The following is a 23,171-nucleotide window of genomic DNA, read 5'->3' as shown; positions in this document are numbered from 1 at the left end:
CGACCTGTATGTCAAGGCAGAGAAGTGTCTGTTCTTCCAGGAGTCGGTCTCCTTTTTGGGTTATCAGTTGTCTGCGTCAGGGGTGAAGATGGAGGTAGACCGGGTGTCAGCCGTGCGTAATTGGCAAACGCCAACTACTGTGAAGGAGGTGCAGCAGTTTTTGGGGTTTGCGAATTATTACCAGAGGTTTATCCGGGGTTTTGGACAGGTGGCAGCTCCCATAACATCTCTTTTGAAGGGGGGTCCGGTGCGTCTGCAGTGGTCAGCCGAGGCGGACAGGGCGTTTGGGAGGCTGAAGGACCTGTTTACCTCGGCTCCGGTGCTGGCGCATCCGGATCCCTCTTTGCCATTTCAGGTAGAGGTTGTGATGTCACGAGAGGCTGTGTCCTGGAGGGACGTTACATCCCCCTGAGGTGGCTGCAAACCCAGACAGCTATGGCTCCATCTGCTGGTATGGTCGGGAACTCCACCCCTCTATGGCCAATCTTCCCACGCAGCTGAAACAAATCAGGAGCTGATGAGCTGAAGGTTTTGGGAAGGGTAGAGACACACTGAGGGAGTGTGTGGGGGGTGAGGAAACACAGTCTCCAACCTGGGCTCTCTGGAGGACAAGAGTGCTGCACGTCCACTTCCAGGAGGAATATAAGGATTTGGAGACACTTACCTTTGGGAAATACTCACCTGTGGATATATGCACCTGTGGAAATACGTGAGAGACATTTGGAAGGACTTTTTTGCTGGGTTGGCCACTAGCTGCAACGTGGACTACAGTAAGGCTGGGGAAAAGTTATCTGAGCGAGTGAGAATTATGATTTTGGATGTGGAAGAGACATCCCTGAACTGTTAACCCTTAAAGAGCCACAAGAGAACAGACTTTTGTTATATTTTCGTTAATTTCCCAAGACCTATAATAAAATCCTTGGTTTGTTTGAACCTTGTCTCCTTGCACTACTTGAGCAACCCCGCTGAAAGCTGTGTAGCCTCTCGTGACGTCACAGATGGTGGAGAATACGGGCACTCAAGCGTTAATAGTGCATGTCAGAGGAGGATACCGAAGGTTTGATCACCCAGTTTTCCAAGTTGGCCGTAGGCTCCCCGCCGACTGAAATGGAGGACATATTGAAAGCCCTTGTTGCTGGCCAGCAAGCCCAGATGCAAGCAAACGTGGCCCTCTTGGAGGAGCAAAAGAAAGCCAACCTTCTGAAGGCAGAGGAATTGCAGTTGCAGAGACAGAGGGTTGTCCAAAATACCCGCCCAATAAAGGCAAGTGACTTTATATCTAAGATGGGAGCTACCGATGACATTGAGGCATACCTGCATGCATTCGAGGCCACGGCCACTAGGGAAGCCTGGCCCAAGCAACAGTGGGTTGGTCTGTTAGCCCCCTTTCTAACCGGGGAATCGCTGAATGCTGTCCGGGACCTGGGCCCTGACCAGGTTACTGACTATGATGCCCTGAAGGCTGAGATCCTCAGCAGATATGGACTCACAAAGTTTGGTATGGCCCAGCGCTTTCACAGCTGGACCTTCCAACCAGACCAACCTCCTCGGGCGCAGATGCATGAACTTGTCCGAATCGCAAGGAAATGGCTGGATCCGCAGAGGAATACAGCAGCGGCGGTGGTGGAGGCCGTGGTGGTGGATCGTTACCTACGCGCCCTGCCTTATGAGGCAAAACGGTTCATCAGTCAACAGGCCTTGACCACGGCTGATCTGACCGTGGAAGCTGTGGAAAAGTACCAGGCCACAGCGGAGATGCTGAATGCTTCCCGGAAAGACCCCAGGAGTGCGGCCCCACCACAAATGGGAAGAACCCGTCCAAAGGACCCCCAAGGTCTCGAACCCAGCCACGTCAGGACTTATCCCGGCTCCAGGGGGAGCCAGAAACCAGGCGGGTCCAAGAAGAGTACACCAGGAGGGGGAAACTTCGACAGTGTTACCGGTGTGGGGAGATGGGACATATCTCCTGGCAGTGTGGGAAACCAGCCGATGAACCTATGCCCACTGCGGAGTCCTCCAGCTCAGCACCCACACACCGTTTTGCCTCGCTCTTGGGAGTCGTAGATGGCGGCCCAGATCGACCCCCCACCTGCCCGGTAACTGTGAATCACCATGATGTGGAGGCCTTACTGGATTCTGGTAGCCGGGCCACCCTGGTGCGTAAGGATTTGGTGGGCCCAACGTGTCTGACCCCGGGAAAGTCCTCCCAGTTTCCTGTGTCCATGGGGACACCAGAGAATACCCCATTACTGAACTTACAATGACCAGCACACGGGGAACCATACACACGACGGCGGGGGTGGTTGATTCCCTCCCCGTCCCTGTCCTAATTGGACGAGACTGCCCAGCCTTTTACCCACTCTGGAGAGAGTCTCAGGAGAGGATAACCCGAGTACCTCGGAAACGGAGAGGCAAGACTCATCCTGGGAAGGCTCCGGTGCAATCCTCCGAGTTACTCACTCCCGCCCGGGCTCTGATAGGGATGGCAGGTGCCCAGACCGACACCGAGACTGGTCCGGATACGGGAGAAGAGAACGCAGCCCAGGAAAGTGCTCCGTTCTCCAGTGAAGAAGATGTCCCAGGCACCCAAGAGCTTCCCCCTCTCACAGGCCAGTATGGTACGGCTCAATTACAAGATCCTACTCTTGCAAATGCCTTAAGAAATGTGCAGGTATTAGAAGGTGTAGTGTTAGGTGATAAGACAAACCCTACTTACCCCCATTTCGCAGTAAACCGGGGGTTAGTATATCAGATAGTCAAGAAAAATGATGAAGTGCATGAACAGCTCCTCGTGCCACAGCCCTATCGGGCCACAGTACTCAACCTAGCCCACACACACCCGCTAGGGGCCCACTTGGGGGTAGAGAAGACTAAGGAAAGAATCATGCAACGTTTCTTTTGGCCAGGAGTACACAAAGAGATAGAGAACTACTGCCGTAGTTGCCCTGAGTGTCAGCAGGTTGCGCCAAAGCCCACATATAGAAACCCGCTCATTCCCTTGCCCATTATCGAAACTCCTTTTGAGAGGATTGGATTAGACATAGTCGGGCCCCTTACCGAAAAGTTCCAGGGGACATCAATACATTCTGGTCATTCTGGACTATGCATCCCGGTACCCGGAGGCCATTCCGCTGAGGAAGGCTACATCCAGACAAATCGCCAAGGAGCTGTTCCGTCTCTCAACTAGTCTGGGAATCCCAAAAGAGATATTGACGGACCAAGGGACTCCATTCATGTCCAGGGTGATGAAAGAACTCTGTGCTTTACTGAAAATCAAACAGCTGAGAACCTCGGTCTACCACCCCCAGACAGATGGCCTAGTCGAACGTTTTAACAAAACACTAAAATCCATGCTGCGGAAAGCGGTAGGGGAAGATGGGCGCAACTGGGATCAGCTGTTACCATACATATTATTTGCGGTGAGAGAGGTACCTCAGTCTTCTACTGGTTTTTCACCCTTTGAGCTCTTGCTTTCCTACAGACCCAGAGGACTGCTCGACATCGCCAAGGAGGCCTGGGAGGAGCAGCCATGCCAACAGCGGACACTGATCGACCATGTCGGGGCTATGAGGGAGAGAATGAAGGCCATCTATCCCATGATGCGGGAACACCTGGAGGCCAGTCAGCGGCAACAGCAAGCCTCCTACAACAGATCTGCTCAACCCAGGGAGTTTAAGCCGGGGGACAGAGTGCTGGTCCTGGTGCCAACCGTTGAGTGTAAATTCCTGGCAACCTGGCAAGGACCATATGAGGTCATTGAACGCATGGGAGAAGTAAACTACAAGGTGAGGCAACCAGATAAAAGAAAAACTGAGCAGATTTATCATGTTAACCTTTTAAAGAAGTGGCACGCCAGAGAGGCGATGTTCAGCTGTCTACCCCCCACAGAGACCAAGGAACCGGCGCGAGAAGAGGTTCAGCTGGGTCCAAATCTGTCCCCACATCAACAACAGATGGCCCTGGAACTCGTGGAGCAGAACCAGGATGTCTTCTCCTCCCTTCCCGGTCACACAGAGGTGGTCCAACATGAGATCCGCACCATGCCTGGCCGAACGGTAAACCAGCGCCCGTACCGCGTGCCAGAGGCTCGTAAAGTGGTTATACAGAAGGAGGTAAGGAAGATGCGGGAGTTGGGAGTAATCGAAGAGTCCCACAGTGCCTGGGCAAGTCCCATCGTACTAGTTCCCAAGCCAGACGGTTCAGTACGATTTTGTAATGACTATCGAAAGTTGAATGAAGTGTCTGAATTTGATGCATACCCAATGCCTCGTGTCGATGATTTAATAGACTCCTTGGGGCATGCTCGTTTCCTAACCACTCTTGATCTCACAAAAGGCTACTGGCAGGTGCCCCTGACCCCGGCGTCCAAGGAGAAGACAGCCTTTGCCACCCCGGAGGGGCTCTACCAGTATACCCGACTTTCGTTTGGTCTCCACGGGGCATCTGCCACGTTCCAACGCCTGATGGATCGAGTCCTTGCGCCCCACAAGAGGTACGCAGCGGCTTATTTGGATGATGTTGTTATACAAAGTCCGGATTGGGCCAGCCACATACCCCGGGTACAAGCGGTGCTGGATTCGCTCAGGGAAGCAGGGCTCACGGCAAACCCGAAGAAGTGCAAGCTGGCCTTCAGTGAGACAAACTACCTGGGGTACACCATTGGGCGGGGGTTGGTCAAACCACAGGAAGCCAAACTGCGGGCCATACAGGACTGGCACGCAGCCCATCACCAAGAAGCAAGTAAGGTCATTTTTGGGCCTCGCTGGCTACTATAGACGCTTTATTGCAGATTTTGCTACCATAGCTGCACCGTTGACGGAGCTGACGACCAAACGCCACTCACGAATGGTGAAGTGGAACCCTGCGGCGGAGGCGGCTTTCCTCAACCTGAAGAGAGCACTCTGCTCCAGTCCGATCCTGGTGGCACCAGACTTCAAGAAGGAATTCATTGTCCAAGCGGATGCTTCGAGGTGGGTCTGGGTGCTGTCCTCACCCAGGCACATGACGGTGAAGAACATCCCATTCTCTACCTAAGCAGAAAGTTACTTCCAAGAGAGAAGAACTATTCAACGGTGGAGAAAGAATGTCTGGCTGTAGTCTGGGCCCTGGAGTCCCTTCGGTTCTATCTCCTGGGCCGACGTTTCATGGTGGTATCTGATCACGCCCCTCTGCAGTGGATGTCCAAGAACAAGGAATCAAACAGTAGAGTAACCAGATGGTTTTTGAGCTTGCAACCGTTTAACTTTTCTGTTGTCCACAGGGCTGGCAAGCACCACGGCAATGCGGACGCCCTCTCCCGGCGTGATGCCTTCTTCGCTGCCTTTACCCCGACGAGGACGTCGGTCCCGAGGAGGGGGGATGTGATGTCACGAGAGGCTGTGTCCTGGAGGGACGTTACATCCCCCTGAGGTGGCTGCAAACCCAGACAGCTATGGCTCCATCTGCTGGTATGGTCGGGAACTCCACCCCTCTATGGCCAATCTTCCCACGCAGCTGAAACAAATCAGGAGCTGATGAGCTGAAGGTTTTGGGAAGGGAAGAGACACACTGAGGGAGTGTGTGGGGGGTGAGGAAACACAGTCTCCAACCTGGGCTCTCTGGAGGACAAGAGTGCTGCACGTCCACTTCCAGGAGGAATATAAGGATTTGGAGACACTTACCTTTGGGAAATACTCACCTGTGGATATATGCACCTGTGGAAATACGTGAGAGACATTTGGAAGGACTTTTTGCTGGGTTGGCCACTAGCTGCAACGTGGACTACAGTAAGGCTGGGGAAAAGTTATCTGAGCGAGTGAGAATTATGATTTTGGATGTGGAAGAGACATCCCTGAACTGTTAACCCTTAAAGAGCCACAAGAGAACAGACTTTTGTTATATTTTCGTTAATTTCCCAAGACCTATAATAAAATCCTTGGTTTGTTTGAACCTTGTCTCCTTGCACTACTTGAGCAACCCCGCTGAAAGCTGTGTAGCTTCTCGTGACGTCACAAGGTGGACGCGTCAGAGGCCGGTATAGGAGCCGTGCTGTCGCAACGGTCCGGCGCGCCACCTAAACTCCGCCCCTGTGCTTTTTATTCCAAGAAGCTCAGTCCGGCAGAGCGAAACTATGACGTGGGGGACAGGGAGCTGTTAGCCGTGGTACAGGCCCTAAAGGTGTGGAGGCACTGGCTTGAGGGGGCTCAACACCCTTTCCTCATTTTGACGGACCACCGTAACCTGGAGTACATCCGGGCAGCGAGGAGGCTGAACCCTCGCCAGGCGAGGTGGAATATGTTTTTGACCCGGTTCACATTTAAGATCACGTACATCCCTGGGTCACAGAACGGTAAGGCAGACGCACTGTCTCGGCGGTATGACACGGAGGAGAGGTCCGTGGAGCCCACTCCCATACTGCCGGAGTCTTGTCTGGTGGCACCGGTAGTGTGGGAGGTCGATGCTGAACTCGAGCGGGCGTTACGCACCGACCCTAGTCCACCTCAATGCCCGGAGGGTCGGAAGTACGTTCCGCTCGAGGTTCGGGATCGATTGATCTATTGGGCTCACACGTCACCCTCCTCTGGACACCCTGGTATCGGCTGGACAGTGCACTGTCTTAGTACCAAGTACTGGTGGCCCACGTTGGCGAGGGATGTGAGGGTTTATGTTTCCTCCTGCTCGGTGTGCGCCCAGTGTAAGGCGCCTAGACATCTGCCTAGGGGTAAGTTACTACCCCTGCCCGTTCCACAACGACCATGGTCCCACCTCTCGGTGGATTTCCTCACTGACCTTCCTCCTTCACAGGGGAATACCACTATACTGGTCGTTGTGGACCGGTTTTCTAAGGCCTGTCGTTTGCTCCCTATGCCGGGCCTTCCTACTGCCCTGCAAACCGCCGAAGCACTATTCACCCATGTGTTCCGGCACTACGGGGTACCCGAGGATATTGTGTCTGATCGAGGTCCCCAATTTACCTCCAGAGTCTGGAGAGCTTTTATGGAGCGGTTGGGGGTCTCGGTGAGCCTCACCTCGGGTTACCACCCGGAGAGTAATGGGCAGGTGGAACGCGTGAACCAGGATGTGGGTAGGTTTCTTAGAACATACTGCCAGGACCGGCCGGAGGAGTGGGCAAGGTACGTTCCCTGGGCCGAGATGGCCCAGAATTCCCTACGCCATTCCTCCACTAACCTAACCCCTTTCCAATGTGTGTTAGGTTACCAGCCGGTTCTGGCACCTTGGCAGCAGAGCCAGATCGAGGCTCCTGCGGTGGATGAGTGGGCGCGGCGCTCGGAGGAGACATGGAACGCTGCACACGTCCACCTGCAGCGGTCCCTCCGACGTCATAAGGCGAGCGCCGATCTCCACCGCAGTGAGGGACCGGTGTACGCACCTGGTGATCGAGTCTGGCTCTCTACCAGAAACCTGCCCCTCCGCCTGCCCTGTCGGAAACTGGGTCGGCGGTTTGTAGGGCCATTTAAAGTCCTGAGAAGGTTGAACGAGGTGTGTTACAAATTACAACTACCTGTTGAGTATAAGAGTATTAACCCCTCGTTCCATGTGTCTCTTCTCAGGCCGGTGGTAGCTGGCCCACTCCAAGAAAGTGAAATCAGGGAGACTCCTCCGCCCCCATTACACATCGAGGGGGCACCGGCGTACTCCGTGCGGTCCATCTTGGATTCGAGACGTCGGATGGGGGGCTCTCCAATATCTAGTGGAGTGGGAGGGGTACGGCCCGGAGGAACGGTGCTGGGTGCCGAGGAGAGACATTTTGGACCCGTCTCTCCTGACGGAATTCCATCGTGGGCACCCGACGCACCCTGCTCCGCGTCCTCCTGGTCGTCCCCGAGGCCGGAGTCGGCGCACGTCTGGAGCCGCGCGTCAAGGGGGGTACTGTCACGGTTTCGGCCGAGGCTGCCTCTCTTCCTTGCTCGGGCAGGCTTCGGCGTTCGTCGTCTCCGGAATACTAGCTGCCACCGTTGCATGTTTCTATGTTCGTTTGCTTTTGTCTGATTGTTGTTACACCTGTTATCGTTTAGTGTAATTAGTGTCCTATAAGTTCTCGTTGTGTTTGTCTAGTGTTGTGTGTGATTGTTTTTCACTGTCGTGCGTTTAGCTATTGTATATACAGTTTGCTCGGTTGAGCTGCTCTCCATTTCTGTGTATTGGAGTATTTTGTCGCGCGTATTTTGTGCGTCCGCTTTATTTCGCCTGCGTGCGGAGTTTCTCGCCTCAGGGCATTTGTTTTCGTGCTGTGTTTTGTTTGCAAACAACTAAAGTATTTTGGACTTACTTTGTGCGTCCTGCGCCTGATTCCACCACCACACCCACCTACAGCTACACTGACACTTAGTATGTCAAAAAAAAGTTTGGTATACCTCGACTGGTATGCCATCCAACCCTGGAGTTTTCCCGGACTAAAAGTCTTTAATTGCATCCATCTGTATTTGTTACTAGAAAAAAAATATGTCTAGGCGTGTGTGCATGCCTTTACTGTATGCTCCCTATGTGGCTTGTGCCTTGAACATTATTGGCCTAAAATAAATTATTGGTTCTGCAAACACCAATCACAGCTCCTACATAAATAATAATTATTCTTATTTTTACTTAGGTTACTGATATTTGCCATGCAATTTGCAATGCTGATGACAGGCTGACATTGGCCTCAGCCCTCGGGGATGGAAATTAAGCTAGTACTTTCCAGAGCGGGAAAATAAAAGATGTGCCCAACTAGAACGTCAGGCGAGTAAGACATTGGTCTCATAATGAAAATATTGCTATTGTATTTACCCCAGTTTACCCCAGATTTCTCATACCGTGCAACAACATTTAAAGTAGGAAGTAGCGGTAACATTTAGAGGTTCAATGAAAAAGACACGTGGCTCCCTCTTGTTGATGAGGCACAGGTTGAGAGTCGCTCTCCCACGCGCTTGCCCCTGTTTGATGTGCACGGCTTTTATTGATGCAGTGATTAAGAAGTTCCATCCCTGTTTGGCCTGTTCCAATTGCTTACGTTATATTTGAGTGGCAGGGATACATACAGTATGTTGTGACTTGATTATAATTGAGATGGGCAAACTTGATATGATGATGGTTGATTGTTGTGCGGGCCGACTGGGAATGTTGTGACTTGATAATTAGTAGGCCTATTCTTGATGAGCAACTATGTTGGCGATGGTTGATATCCTGCTGACAAGTACTATAATGGCTAATTGCTCGTTGACATAATAATATGTGTTTGTGTTGTAGTGCGGCATGCCTAAACCTGTTTTGCAACTTGATTGACACAAGTGAACTGGGATGACGTCGTAAAATATAATTTTTCCCAATCATTATGACTGGCCACACACATACACTTGGCCGCGTAATCGCTGTTGCCATTGTGATATAGCCTCGTTTTCCTTCATTTAGAGCAGGGGTGTCAAACTCATTTTAGCTCAGGGGCCACATGGAGGAAAATCTATTCCCAAGTGGGCCGGACCGGAAAAATCATGGTATATATAACTTAAAAACAACAACTTCAGATTGTTTTCTTTGTTTTAATACGATCAACATACAACATAAAGCTGGAGCCTGAGGACAGTGTGTCCAAAATAGTACAAGCACAACATCACTATTAATCATAAAACACGTCAAGTTTATTTGAAAATTCTAAAGAAAAAGAACACACAAACACACAATGCCTCAGTGATTAACAGAACTGTTTCACAGATCACAGAACTATATCAGGGTGTCATTTCTCAGGCAGAAATGTAGATAAAAATAATGAAATCCTGTTCCCCAAACAAGTGCAAGAACCACAGAGTCAAGAATAGGTTAAATATACAAATAAAATAAAATCAATTAAAAAACAATAGCACATCAACATAAAAACATATAAACATAAAGCTGGAGCCTGAGGACAGTGTCCAAAAGCACAACATCACTATTAATTGTCACACCCTGGCTCTGGGACTCTATATGTTGAGCCAGGGTGTGTTCATTCTATGTGTTCTGTTTCTATGTTGGGAGTTCTAGGTTGTGTATTTCTATGTTGGCCTGAGTGACTCCCAATCAGAGGCAACGAGTGTCAGCTGTTGGCTGGTTGTCTCTGATTGGGAGCCATATTTAAACTGTCTGTTTTCCCTTTGTGTTTGTGGGTTCTTGTTCCGTGTTGGTCATTGTTACCGTGGACTTCACGAGTCGTTTATTCTTTTGTTGGTTGTGTATGTTATCACTGAAGATAATAAATACCATGTTCGTTCAACACGCTGCGCATTGGTCTCTAACTGACGATCGTGACAGAAGAACACACCAAGTAAGGACCAAGCAGCGTGTCCCGGGGCAGAACTTGGACTGGACATGGGAGGAAGCGCCGGGAAAGGCCCTGGCGAAAGAGGAGCAGCAGCGTCAGCAGTGTCAACGTCGGACAGGCGAGAGGCAACCCCAGAAAATTTTTAGGGGGGGGCACACGGCATGGACGACGGGGCTGACGGAGGCAGAAAAGGGGCGGATTCAGAAGGCCACCAGGTTACGGGGGCCACTGGTCAAAGCAGGGAAGGAAGGTGTAGAGGCACGGCGAGAGGTACTGGGGTGTGTTACCAGTCCGGTCCGGCCCGTTCCAGATCCCGAGGTAGAGCCAGTGGTGTGTGTCCCCAGTACGGTCGGCCTGTTCCGGCCCCTCGCACCAAGTGTACGGTGCGCGTCGCCAGCCCGGTCCGGCCTGTCCCTGCTCCTCGCACCAAGCCTACGGTATGCGTCGCCAGCCCGGTCCGGCCTGTCCCTGCTCCATGCACCAAGCCTACGGGGTGCGTCGTCAGCCCAGTCCGGCCTGTTCCTGCTCCACGCACCAAGCCTACGGTGTGCGTCGCCAGCCCAGTCCGGCCTGTCCCTGCTCCACGCACCAAGCCTACGGGGTGCGTCGTCAGCCCAGTCCGGCCTGTTCCTGCTCCACGCACCAAGCCTACGGTGTGCGTCGCCAGCCCAGTCCGGCCTGTCCCTGCTCCACGCACCAAGTATACGGTGCGCGTCGCCAGCCCGGCCCGGCCTGTTCCTGCCACTCGCACCAAGTATACGGTGCGCGTCGCCAGCCCGGCCCGGCCTGTTCCTGCCACTCGCACCAAGCCTACGGTGTGCGTCGCCAGCCCGGCCCGGCCTGTTCCTGCCACTCGCACCAAGCCTACGGTGCGCGTCGCCAGCCCGGCCCGGCCTGTTCCTGCCACTCGCACCAAGCCAGGGGTGCGAGTCGCCAGCCCGGCCCGGCCTGTTCCTGCCACTCGCACCAAGCCAGGGGTACGAGTCGTCAGCCTGGTCCAGAACGTTTCTGCTACTCGCACCATGTCAGGGGTGCGAGTCGTCAGCCTGGTCCAGCCCGTTCCTGCTACTCGCACCAAGCCAGGGGTGCGAGTCGTCAGCCTGGTAAAGCCCGTTGCTGCTCCACGCACCAAGCCAGGGGTGCGAGTCGTCAGCCCGGTAAAGCCCGTTCCGGCTCCACGCACCAAGCCAGGGGTGCGCATCGTCAGCCCGGTCCGGCCCGTTGCTGCTCCACGCACCAAGCCAGGGGTGCGAGTCGTCAGTCCGGTAAAGCCCGTTCCGGCTCCACGCACCAAGCCAGGGTGCGCATCGTCAGCCCGGTCCGGCCCGTTGCTGCTCCACGCACCAAGCCAGGGGTGCGAGTCGTCAGTCCGGTGAGGCCCGTTCGGCCCACGCACCAAGCCAGGGGTGCGTATCGTCAGCCCGGTCCGGCCCGTTGCTGCTCCACGCACCAAGCCAGGGGTGCGCATCGTCAGCCCGGTCCGGTCCGTTCCTGCCTCACGCACCAAGCCAGGGGTGCGCGCCGTCAGTCCGGCACAACCCGTGCCTGGGTCATCGGCGCCTAATCAGGTACCGCTCAACTGCTCCACAACGGAGCTGAAGCTAACCGCTCCTGCTACGTCCAGTTCATCTCCAGCCAGCGGGGCCAGACCGGACCATGGGCGCTATGGGGGGATTATTGGAGGGTGGTGGGCAAGGCCGGAGCCAGAACCGCCGCCGAGGAGGTATGCCCACCCAGCCCTCCCCTGTTTTGCTCTTATTGAGGCGCGGTCGCAGTCCGCGCCTTTAGGGGGGGGTACTGTCACACCCTGGCTCTAGGACTCTATATGTTGAGCCAGGGTGTGTTCATTCTATGTGTTCTGTTTCTATGTTGGGAGTTCTAGGTTGTGTATTTCTATGTTGGCCTGAGTGACTCCCAATCAGAGGCAACGAGTGTCAGCTGTTGGCTGGTTGTCTCTGATTGGGAGCCATATTTAAACTGTCTGTTTTCCCTTTGTGTTTGTGGGTTCTTGTTCCGTGTCGGTCTTTGTTACCGAGGACGTTACGAGTCGTTTGTTGTTTTGTTGGTTGTGTATGTTATCACTGAAGATAATAAATAACATGTTCGTTCATCACGCTGCGCCTTGGTCTATTCCCTACGACGATCATGACATTAATCATAAAAAACCTCAAGTTATTTGAAAGTTCTGAGGACAAAGAACACACAAACACACAATGCCTCAGTGATTCACAGAAGTATATCACAGATCACAGAACTATATCAGGGTGTCATTTCTCAGGCAGAAATGTAGATAAAAATAATGAAATCCTGTTCCCCAAACAAGTGCAAGAACCACAGAGTCAAGAATAGGTTAAATATACAAATAAAATAAAATCAATTAAAAAACAATAGCACATCAACATAAAAACATATAAACATAAATCTGAAAGCGTTGCTCAAACTCCCGTAACAGTCCCGTTATTTTATCTTTGAACCGCTTCATGTCTGCCACATGTTGGGTCGCGCACACATTTTTCAGACAGGGGAAGTGAGCTGCATCACCACCGGCAAGTTGCGTCTCCCACAATGACAGAAAGAACGTATGCTGTCATAATACTGCGTGACAACTTTGTTGCACCCTTGCAGCTGTTTGTTCAAGTTATTCAGGTGCTCTGTAACATCCACCATAAATGCAAGGTCCTGCATCCATTCTGCGGAATGAAATTCTAACACTGGTTTGCCCTTTTCTTCCATGAACTGTTCAATTTCTTCTCGTAAATCAAAGAAACGCCTCAGCACAGCACCTCGGCTTAACCATCTTACCTCAGTGTGGTATGGCAGGCCATAGATGTGGTCTTTCTCTCTGAGAAGGCTGTCAAACTGACGGTGATTCAGGCTTCTGGATCGGATGAAATTAACAGTTTGGATGACCACCTTCATGACGTTATCCATCTTTAATGACTTGCAACACAAAGCCTCCTGGTGCAAAATACAGTGAAAAGTCAAAAAATCACGTCCTCCATTTGCAGATTGCACTTTCTCTCTGAACTTTGTCACAACGCCTGCTTTTTTCCCGATCATTGAGGGCGCACCATCTGTAGCCAGGCTGACAGCGCGGGACCAGTCCACTCCGACCCTGTCCAGCGCGCCGATGAGTGCGGTAAAAATATCAGCTGCTGTCGTTGTATCTGTCATCGGCACCAACTCCACGAACTCCTCGGTGACGGTCAATGTGTCATCAACTCCGCGGATGAAAATGGCCAGTTGTGCAACATCTAATGTCCGTGCTTTCATCAATTGCAACCGAAAACGCAATAAATAACTTTACTTTTTGCTTCAACTGGCTGTCCAAATCTACTGAAAGATCGGAAATCCTGTCTGCAACTGTGTTTCTTGTCAGGCTGATATTTGCAAAAGCCTGCCGCTTTTCAGGGCACACAATCTCCGCTGCCTTCATCATGCATGTTTTTACAAATTCACCCTCACTAAATGGTTTTGAAGCCACTGCGATTTCATTAGCAATGAGGTAGCTAGCTTTCACTGCAGCGTCACTGATGTCTCGGCTGTGAGTAAACACAGACTGCTGTTTCTTCAGACCCGCCAACAGTTCAATCACCTTCTCTCATCTCCGCTGTCCTTGAAAGTTGTCATATTTGTCGGCATGAAGACTCACATAGTGGCGACGAAGGTTATATTCTTTCAGCACTGCAACATGCTCTGAACACACCAAACATACAGCTTTCCCATTCAATTCCGTGAATAAATAGGATGACCATTTTTCTTGGAACACTCTGCACTCTGCGTCCCCTTTTCTCTTGTTTGACAGAGACATATTGGGGCAATGAGGGTGCCAAAGCACATAATGTTAAAAGTAGAAGCCGTAATAAATATTGCGGGCAAAACAAAGTAGCTCATTGGCTGCATGTGCTTGACCTACTTGCTCTGCCCCGGTATAAACAGTTTGCTTGCTTAACACAATTGCTATTGCGCCATCCAGTGGACGCAATTGGAACAGCAGTTTATTTTATTGAAAAATTGCAGCGCATTTTTATACTTTACAAAAATTATTATTATTATTTTTTTATATATATTTTTTTTATCATCTTGCGGGCCGGATTAAACCCGTTTGCGGGCCTGATCCGGCCCGCGGGCCGGACGTTTGACACCCCTGATTTAGAGTATTCAAACATATCATCAGCGCCCACGTAAGCTACTTGGAATATCAGAGGGATAGCTGATGAAGTTAGGCCTAGTTCATCTAATAGCATCTAGCTGCTGCTGAAATTGCTGAAGATCCACATTAGTCTGGGCATATAGTATACTGCAGCAGATAGACCATTCAAAAAGGTTGAAACAAAACAATACACACACAAACCACAAATTCTAAAGATACAACCCACCCCCTCTCCATCGCACCCTTCTCCAGTCTCTAAAACAACAGAGAGAAAGAAATGAGGACAAAGACAAAAGCCACAAATAGTACTGATAAAGACTTCTTTACTTTTCCAGTCAGGTGCCACCCTGAAGGCTCTGGAGGAAGAAGAATGTTGGCCAGTTTGGAAGAGCAGAATGTGTTTGTACAGCGGAATCTATACGTTCTATCTGACATATGGAGATCATCAAAACTATTCTTTTTCATATGACTGCAAATGTGAACACATAACGTTCACCATCAGAGAAAGCCTGGACCGTTCTGTCATTGAGCTGCACTGTAGCACAAATTCGAGAGTTAAAACATGTCCCAACTATGGTAAGTCGTATTTTTTCATTTTAAACCTTCAGGGCTCTATTTTAACAACCCAAACGGAATTGTTGATCTAAGCACTATGGTGTAGCGTTATTGCTCAGGGGTCGCTTCAGACATAATTTTGCAAGTTTCGTGGTAATATCTGTCGGTGCAAATTCTGGCGGTAGTGTAAAGCTGTCTTTAGATTAATAAATGAATAGGTGTGTCAAGGGCTTGACCACTCCCAGACCAATCAAAATGAGCTCCATAGCCAAATAAATGAGGAGCTCAACTGTGTATTTTGGGCTTGTGTGTTTTCGTCAACTCAGATTAACGGCAGGAAGATGCATATGGTCTTCCAAACCATTGGCTAGTGAATTGTTGGATAGTTTCAGTATCACATAATTGCAATGACACTAAATTTGGCTAACTTTCTTTAGACTTGACATCGTGTCTCCTAAGCAATATGCTTGCATTTGCAATAGTGAACATAACGTCCTTGTAAGTTTGATCCAATAATGATAAATTGTTTAACTCTGAATTCGTTGCCTAGAGCATTAATAAAAGAAGGCTTTAGGATGTTAAATCAAGGCTTGATTTTAAAGGCTGGCTTGAACATCCTATTAGACTATAGGCCTACTTTTCAAATGAACAGTATCATTTTATGCGTCGCCGCATAGTTATTTTGGATAGACTTCTCACTTTGGCATTAAACATCATTGACGCTTCCGTTTTTCCCAAAAAGCTAAGAATGAAAAGGACCGCATTGTTCAGCAGCAGCGGCAGGAGGAACAGCGGCGGCAGGAGGAACAGCGGCGACAGGAGAGGCAGGAAAGGGAGAGGAGGATTGAGGAGGATATCAGCAAGGAGAGTGAGGAGGCCAGGAGGAATCTGACAGAGGCAAAGCTGAACCTCAGTCCTAGTCTGAAGGAGCAGGAGGGTCATCGGCAGCGCACACATGTATTACAGCAGGTGATGGGTGACCATGGGACTGTCATCGAAAGGGATGAGGTATGATGTATTTTAGCTAATCAGATCATTGATTAGTACAACATTATGCCCTTAAAAAACAGGTAATCCCTCTGGGTAACACTTTACAATAAGTGTACATGAATTACAATGTATTACAAGTAAACAATTGACTAATGCATTGACTAATGCATTTACAAAGCATAAACCATTAATATAATGTTTACTACACTATTGATAGACAATTTTCATGAAGTGGTAAATTATAGTCAGTTTTATAACCTGCTGATTAAGTTAACACATGGTTTACCTGTATTTTGCTTGTTCATGGTTCTGAAGGGGTAACATGTGAAAGGGATAGTTCACATTACAAAATAATCTCAAGTTATTTACTTCATATTGCTTAGAAAGCAGTCAGTATATGGACCTGGAATCAGCAGCTGATTGGGAGTTTATTTACTTAACTACAGTTTAGCATTAGCATTTTTGAATACAAAATAATGGGGTAAGCCCTCATCAAATATCTTGTGAAATCAACACAAAACAGCTAATGTAGTAATGTTTGAGACTATATTCAGTGCAAAGATGTGCAAGAGTGAACTTTTTCAAAACATGTCAAGCTATACATCATTTCTTTACAAAATCTCCTTTTAACAAAAACATGCACAATACAGTAATATGTCCTTATTGCTTTGGTTATGATGAGGTACAACACTTGTTCTACTCTCATAAAGGTATTTAGAAGTATATAAACAAAATAACTACTTTAAGTACTATTAACAGTAGAATTACTTATTTTACAAGTGGTTTACACTGTTGTGATGTCCCTATAATACTTATTTTGTAGGACTGTTCATGAAGTAGATATACAGTGGGGAGAACAAGTATTTGATACACTGCCGATTTTGCAGGTTTTCCTACTTACAAAGCATGTAGAGGTCTGTAATTTTTATCATAGGTACACTTCAACTGTGAGAGACGGAATCTAAAACAAAAATCCAGAAAATCACATTGTATGATTTGTAAGTAATGAATTTGCATTTTATTGCATGACGTAAGTATTTGATCACCTACCAACCAGTAAGAATTCCGGCTCTCACAGACCTGTTCGTTTTTCTTTAAGAAGCCCTCCACTCATTACCTGTATTAACTGCACCTGTTTTAACTCGTTACCTGTATAAAAGACACCTGTCCACACACTCAATCAAACAGACTCCAACCTCTCCACAATGGTCAAGACCAGAGAGCTGTGTAAGGACATCAGGGATAAAATAGTAGACCTTCACAAGGCTGGGATGGGCTACAGGACAATAGGCAAGCAGCTTGGTGAGAAGGCAACAACTGTTGGCACAATTATTAGAAAATGGAAGAAGTTCAAGATGATGGTCAATCACCCGCGGTCTGGGGCTCCATGCAAGATCTCACCTCGTGGGGCATCAATGATCATGAGGAAGGTGAGGGATCAGCCCAGAACTACACGGCAGGACCTGGTCAATGACCTGAAGAGAGCTGGGACCACAGTCTCAAAGAAAACCATTAGTAACACACTACGCCTTCATGGATTAAAATCCGGCAGCGCACGCAAGGTCCCCCTGCTCAAGCCAGCGCATGTCCAGGCCCGTCTGAAGTTTGCCAATGACCATCTGGATGATCCAGAGGAGGAATGGGAGAAGGTCATGTGGTCTAATGAGACAAAAATAGAGCTTTTTGGTCTAAACTCCACTCGCCGTGTTTGGAGGAAGAAGAAGGATGAGTACAACCCCAAGAACACCATCCCAACCGTGAAGCATGGAGGTGGAAACATCATTCTTTGGGGATGCTTTTCTGCAAAGGGGACAGGACGACTGCACCGTATTGAGGAGAGGATGGATGGGGCCATGTATCGCGAGATCTTGGCCAACAACCTCCTTCCCTCAGTAAGAGCATTGAAGATGGGTCGTGGCTGGGTCTTCCAGCATGACAACGACCCAAAACACACAGCCAGGGCAACTAAAGAGTGGCTCCGTAAGAAGCATCTCAAGGTCCTGGAGTGGCCTAGCCAGTCTCCAGACCTGAACCCAATAGAACATCTTTGGAGGGAGCTGAAAGTCCTTATTGCCCAGCGACAGCCCCGAAACCTGAAGGATCTGGAAAAGGTCTGTATGGAGGAGTGGGCCAAAATTCCTGCTGCAGTGTGTGCAAACCTGGTCAAGACCTACAGAAAACGTATGATCTCTGTAAATATTAAGTTCTGCTTTTCTGATGTATCAAATACTTATGTCATGCAATAAAATTCTAATGAATTACTTAAAAATCATCCAATGTGATTTTCTGGATTTTTCCCCCATAAGTTCATACAGACCTCTACATGCTTTGTAAGTAGGAAAACCTGCAAAATCGGCAGTGTATCAAATACTTGTTCTCCCCACTGTATTTATGCATGTTTTCAGATTTTTTATTTTTTATTTTCTTGACCTATAGTTAATTACCACCTCGTAAACAAGCATCTTAACTATAAAGGCAATCTGTATTCTTATTAAAAACTTGCCTTGAGGCTATAGGTATGTGACGCGGGGGTTAGACGCACTTCCAAAGTAGCAACCACAAAATGGATCCAAAGCTCTGGTGTAGTGTAAAAACAAACAAACAAACATTTATTTTCCAAACAAAAGCTCAAAGGTTTCCACACAAAAGGCGATAGTCCATCCTTCATCAAAGAAAAATGATATAGGATACGTATAACCGAAAACAAAAGGCATAAACAGCAGCTGTTTTCTAGGTGCTATCTATAGCGGTCAAAAACTGTAAGGTACCTCCATACCTACGGCCTACCTGAGCTATAATGCCCCTATATACAGTACCAGTCAAATGTTTGGACACACCTACACATTCAAGGAGTTTTCTTTATTTTTACTTTTCTACAGCCAGTGGCCACTGCATGCATGTCAGACAAGTGCGCTCTTGGGGCGGGAGAGCTTATGAAATTTGCTAGTTTGATGAACAATTCGATACATTTAAAATTAAAACAAACAATTAAAAGAGACTTCAAATAAAATTAAAAAGTAATTCATCAAATAAAAAAATCCACTAAAAAGGACACTTTTTCATAGGAGGGCAAAAAGGCAGGTGCTCTGGCACTGGTTGAGCCCTATCTGTGCACATGCCTGCATTAAAGCCAACTTGAGATTTCACCCAATAATTATCAGTAGGCAATTACATAACATATGGGGTTGATCGTTTTGTGTAAAGTCCTTGTTCAAGTGAAAGAACATAAACCACTCACCTCTGTTACTGCGCAATCACAAATAAATAACCTACTGTATGTACTATGTAACAACATATTAATACAATGTTGTTACTAGTGTAATTGCGGAGTTACTACTACCAGAGAACCTACTAGGTGAAAAATCTGTCGATGTGCCCTTGAGCAAGGCACTTAACCCTAATTGCTCCTGTAAGTCGCTCTGGATAAGAGCGTCTACTAAATGACTAAAATGTAAATGTATATACAGGAGAACTTGCAAAACATTATGTTTTGTACCAGCAGGGGCGCTCATGGGAGTATGGGAAAAATACATGGGCTCCAATGGAGATTTCCCTAAAAATTGGCTTTCAAAATGATTTATAGATATTAAATGGCAATCTGACTTATTTCCAAGGACAGTTAATATGATGCAAATTCACAATTGTAACAGTATTCTGTTTAGTCAGAAATTGGTAAAAGGGTTGTGCTTTCACCCTCCCTAGCAGTTTTTTTCTATCAAAAGTCTGGTCCTACATAGAAACTAAAGTATGTCAATATGACATTGTCTATATTTCAATATCAGTGGACTGAGAATTGTAAAACATTTAAGTTCAGGTAACGTACACCTTTGGGTTCCTTATGTATCAAGGTATAGAACCTTTTTTGGTTCCATATATTCTAGAACCATTAGTTCTAAGAGAGTAGGGCTGACAAATCATCAGTTGCTATGCATACAGTCAACTCGTAATCTGAGTCAAATCATCGGGAGCACTAGAAAGACAGTAAAAAAAACTGCTGCCTGTCTGATCAGAATTGTCAATTTCCATTATGTCTGAGGTGCCACTATTCATTGTGTGTAAATACAGTGGTGGAAAAAGTACTAAATTGTGATACTTGAGTAAAAGTAAAGATATCTTAATAGAAAATGACTCAAGTGAAAGTCACCCAGTACATTTACATTTAAGTCATTTAGCAGACGCTCTTATCCAGAGCGACTTACAGTTAGTGAGTGCATACATTATTTTTTTAAAATACTGGCCCCCCGTGGGAATCAAACCCACAACCCTGGCATTGCAAACGCCATGCTCTACCAACTGAGCTACATCCCTGCCGGCTGTTCCCTCCCCTACCCTCGACCAATTGTGCGCCGCCCCATGGGTCTCCCGGTCGCGGCCGGCTACGACAGAGCCTGGATTTGAACCAGGATCTCTAGTGGCACAGCTAGCACTGCGATGCAGTGCCTTAGACCACTGCGCCACTCGGGAGTAAATTACTACTTGAGTAAAAGTCTAAAAGTATTTCGTTTTAAATATACTTAAGTATCAAAAGTAAAAGTATAAATCATTTCAAATTCCTTATATTAAGCAAAATAGACGGCACCATTTTCTTGTTTTTTTTAATTTACGGATAGCCAGAGGCACACTCCAGCACTCAGACATAATTTACAAACAATGCATTAGTGTTTAGTGAGTCCACCAGATCAGAGGCAGTAGGGATGACCAGAGATATTCTCTTGATAAGTGCGTGAATTGGACCATTTTCCTGTCTTGCAAAATGTAACGAGTACTTTTGGGTGTCAGGAAAAATGTATGGAGTAAAAAGTACATTGTTTTCTTTAGGAATGTAGTGAAGTACAAGTAAAAGTAGTCAATAATATAAATAGTAAAGTAAATTACAGATACACAAAAAAACTACTTAAGTAGTAAATTATTTTTACTTAAGTACTTTACACCACTGTGTAAATACTTGCTTGTCATTAAAGATATTTTTCTAAAATGTATTTACAAAAATTACTAGCTTCTTAGCCTATTATATTAAAGGCCCAGTTCAGTCAAAAATGATTTTCCTGTGTTTTATATGCATTATATTCTCACACTGAGGTTGGAATAATACTTAGAAATTGTGAAAATTATGATAAAGCCCTTTTAGCATAAGAGCTGTTTGAAAAGACTGCCTGAAAATTCAGCCTGTTTTGGTGGGATGGAGTTTTGGCCTGCCTGCTGACATCACCAGGTGTTAAATTAGTTAATAGAGCAATAAGAAAGAGAGGTCCAAACCTCTCTGCCAATAACAGCTAGTTTTCAATTTTCCCCTCCCCACTCAGAACACTCTGACAGTCCTAGCAAAATGTTTGTTTGAGAAATTGCTCTTAGCTAAGAAAATATTTTTGTTTCTTTTTGACCATTTTAATTGAAAACAAGTACAGAAAAAAATGTCATATAGAGATAAAACGGCTACATTGGACCATTAATAATTTTCCTTCAACAACCCACCAGCCTTCCTCTCCCATGACCAAATGCAAGGTTTAATTGTGTGCTTAGATTATTTGTTAAAAGATGACAAAGCCAACTTGAAACATGCATTTTTACAGCTTTTCCCGTTGTCAAAAGATGACCCACCGAAAGATAGCTGCCACCTGTGTAAGCAACAGTTTGCGTGTTGCGACAACAACGCTGTGCTTATCACTCTGCTTGATCCAAGACTGTTCCAGTCTCCCACCACCCCTGCTTGATCCAGTAAACTTGTCAGCGTGTGACAAAATCAAGTAGCCTTTTCTGCTTCATCTGTCTTACATTCAGATTGGAATGTATATAATAATTTTGTGATATTTCATGTCAGCATTTGCTATAGGCCTAATAATGATGTTAGGGCAGATACTGTAAATGAAGTAGGGGAGACGCAACTACATATTTTCCCAGTAAAATATACACTACCGGTCAAAGGTTTTAGAACACCTACTCATTCAAGGCATTTTCTTTATTTGTACTATTTTCTACATTGTAGAATAATAGTGAAGACATCAAAACTATGAAATAACATATGTGGAATCATGTAGTAACTTTTAAAGTTTCTTCAAGTGCAGTCCCAAAAACCATCAAGCGCTATGATGAAACTGGCTCTCATGAGGACCGCCACAGGAATGGAAGACCCAGAGTAACCTCTGCTGCAGAAGATAAGTTCATTAGAGTTACCAGCCTCAGAAATTGCAGCCCAAATAAATGCTTCACAGAGTTCAAGTAACAGAGTGTATTTCCCACCGTAAAGCATGGAGGAGGAGGTGTTATGGTGTGGGTTGCTTTGCCGGTGACACTGTCTGTGATTTATTTAGAATTCAAGGCACACTTAACCAGCATGACTACTACAGCATTCTGCAGCGATACGCCATCCCATCTGGTTTGGGCTTAGTGGGACTATCATTTGTTTTTCAACAGGACAATGACCCAACACACCTCCAGCCTGTGTAAGGGCTATTTTACGAAGAAGGAGAGTGATGGAGTGCTGCATCAGATGACCTGACCTTCACAATCCTCCGACCACAACCAGATTTAGATGGTTTGGGATGAGTCGGACCGCAGAGTGAAGGAAAAGCAGCCAAGAATCATATGTGGGAACTCCTTCAAGACTGTTGGAAAAGCATTCCAGGTGAAGCTGGTTGAGAGAATGCCAAGAGTGTGCAAAGCTGTCATCAAGGCAAAGGGTGGCTATTTGAAGAATCTCAAATATAAAATATATTTTGATTTGTTTAACACTTTTTTGGTTACTACATGATTCCGTAAGTGTTATTTCATAGTTTTATTGTCTTCACAATTATTCTACAATGTAGAAAATAGTAAAAATAAAGAAAAACCCTTGAATGAGTAGGTGTTCTAAAACTTTTGACCGGTAGTGTATATTATTTACGAATCTACAATTTGCTAAAGATGACGATTTGTTGTTGGGGACAGCCCTAGTGGTGTATGATTCCAGGATTTTTGGAGTTGACTCCGACTCCTGCTTTCAGAGTTGATGGACTCTCTCGACTCCGACTCCAAAATAGCAAACAGTCCCAAAATGACTAATACTGCTATGTCAGGGTGTGTGCATGAGTGCTTAAAAAACATTTGAATGGGATAGCGATGCATTGGGGGAAGATTGGCATTCTCTACAAGACATTACCTACCATTTTTGATGTCTCAGACATACATTAGCAGTGGAATTTGTAGTCACAGAGTCATGAGTCAATT

At 47.3% G+C, this 23,171-nt stretch overlaps 1 protein-coding gene across 1 annotated transcript in view; it reads left to right on the top strand.

Moving 5' to 3' along the window:
* Positions 1-23,171, top strand: part of LOC121540846 — a 76,155-nt gene that overhangs the window by 34,248 nt on the left and 18,736 nt on the right. The window contains exons 4-5 of the mRNA XM_041849968.2: positions 14,759-14,999; positions 15,721-15,986. Coding sequence (XP_041705902.2) covers positions 14,759-14,999; positions 15,721-15,986 — 507 coding nt within the window. The remainder of the gene's footprint in view (positions 1-14,758; positions 15,000-15,720; positions 15,987-23,171) is intronic.

Source organism: Coregonus clupeaformis, chromosome 3 (assembly GCF_020615455.1).
Source record: "Coregonus clupeaformis isolate EN_2021a chromosome 3, ASM2061545v1, whole genome shotgun sequence".
Taxonomy (NCBI): domain Eukaryota; kingdom Metazoa; phylum Chordata; class Actinopteri; order Salmoniformes; family Salmonidae; genus Coregonus; species Coregonus clupeaformis.
This window is presented reverse-complemented; position numbering and strand designations above follow the sequence as displayed.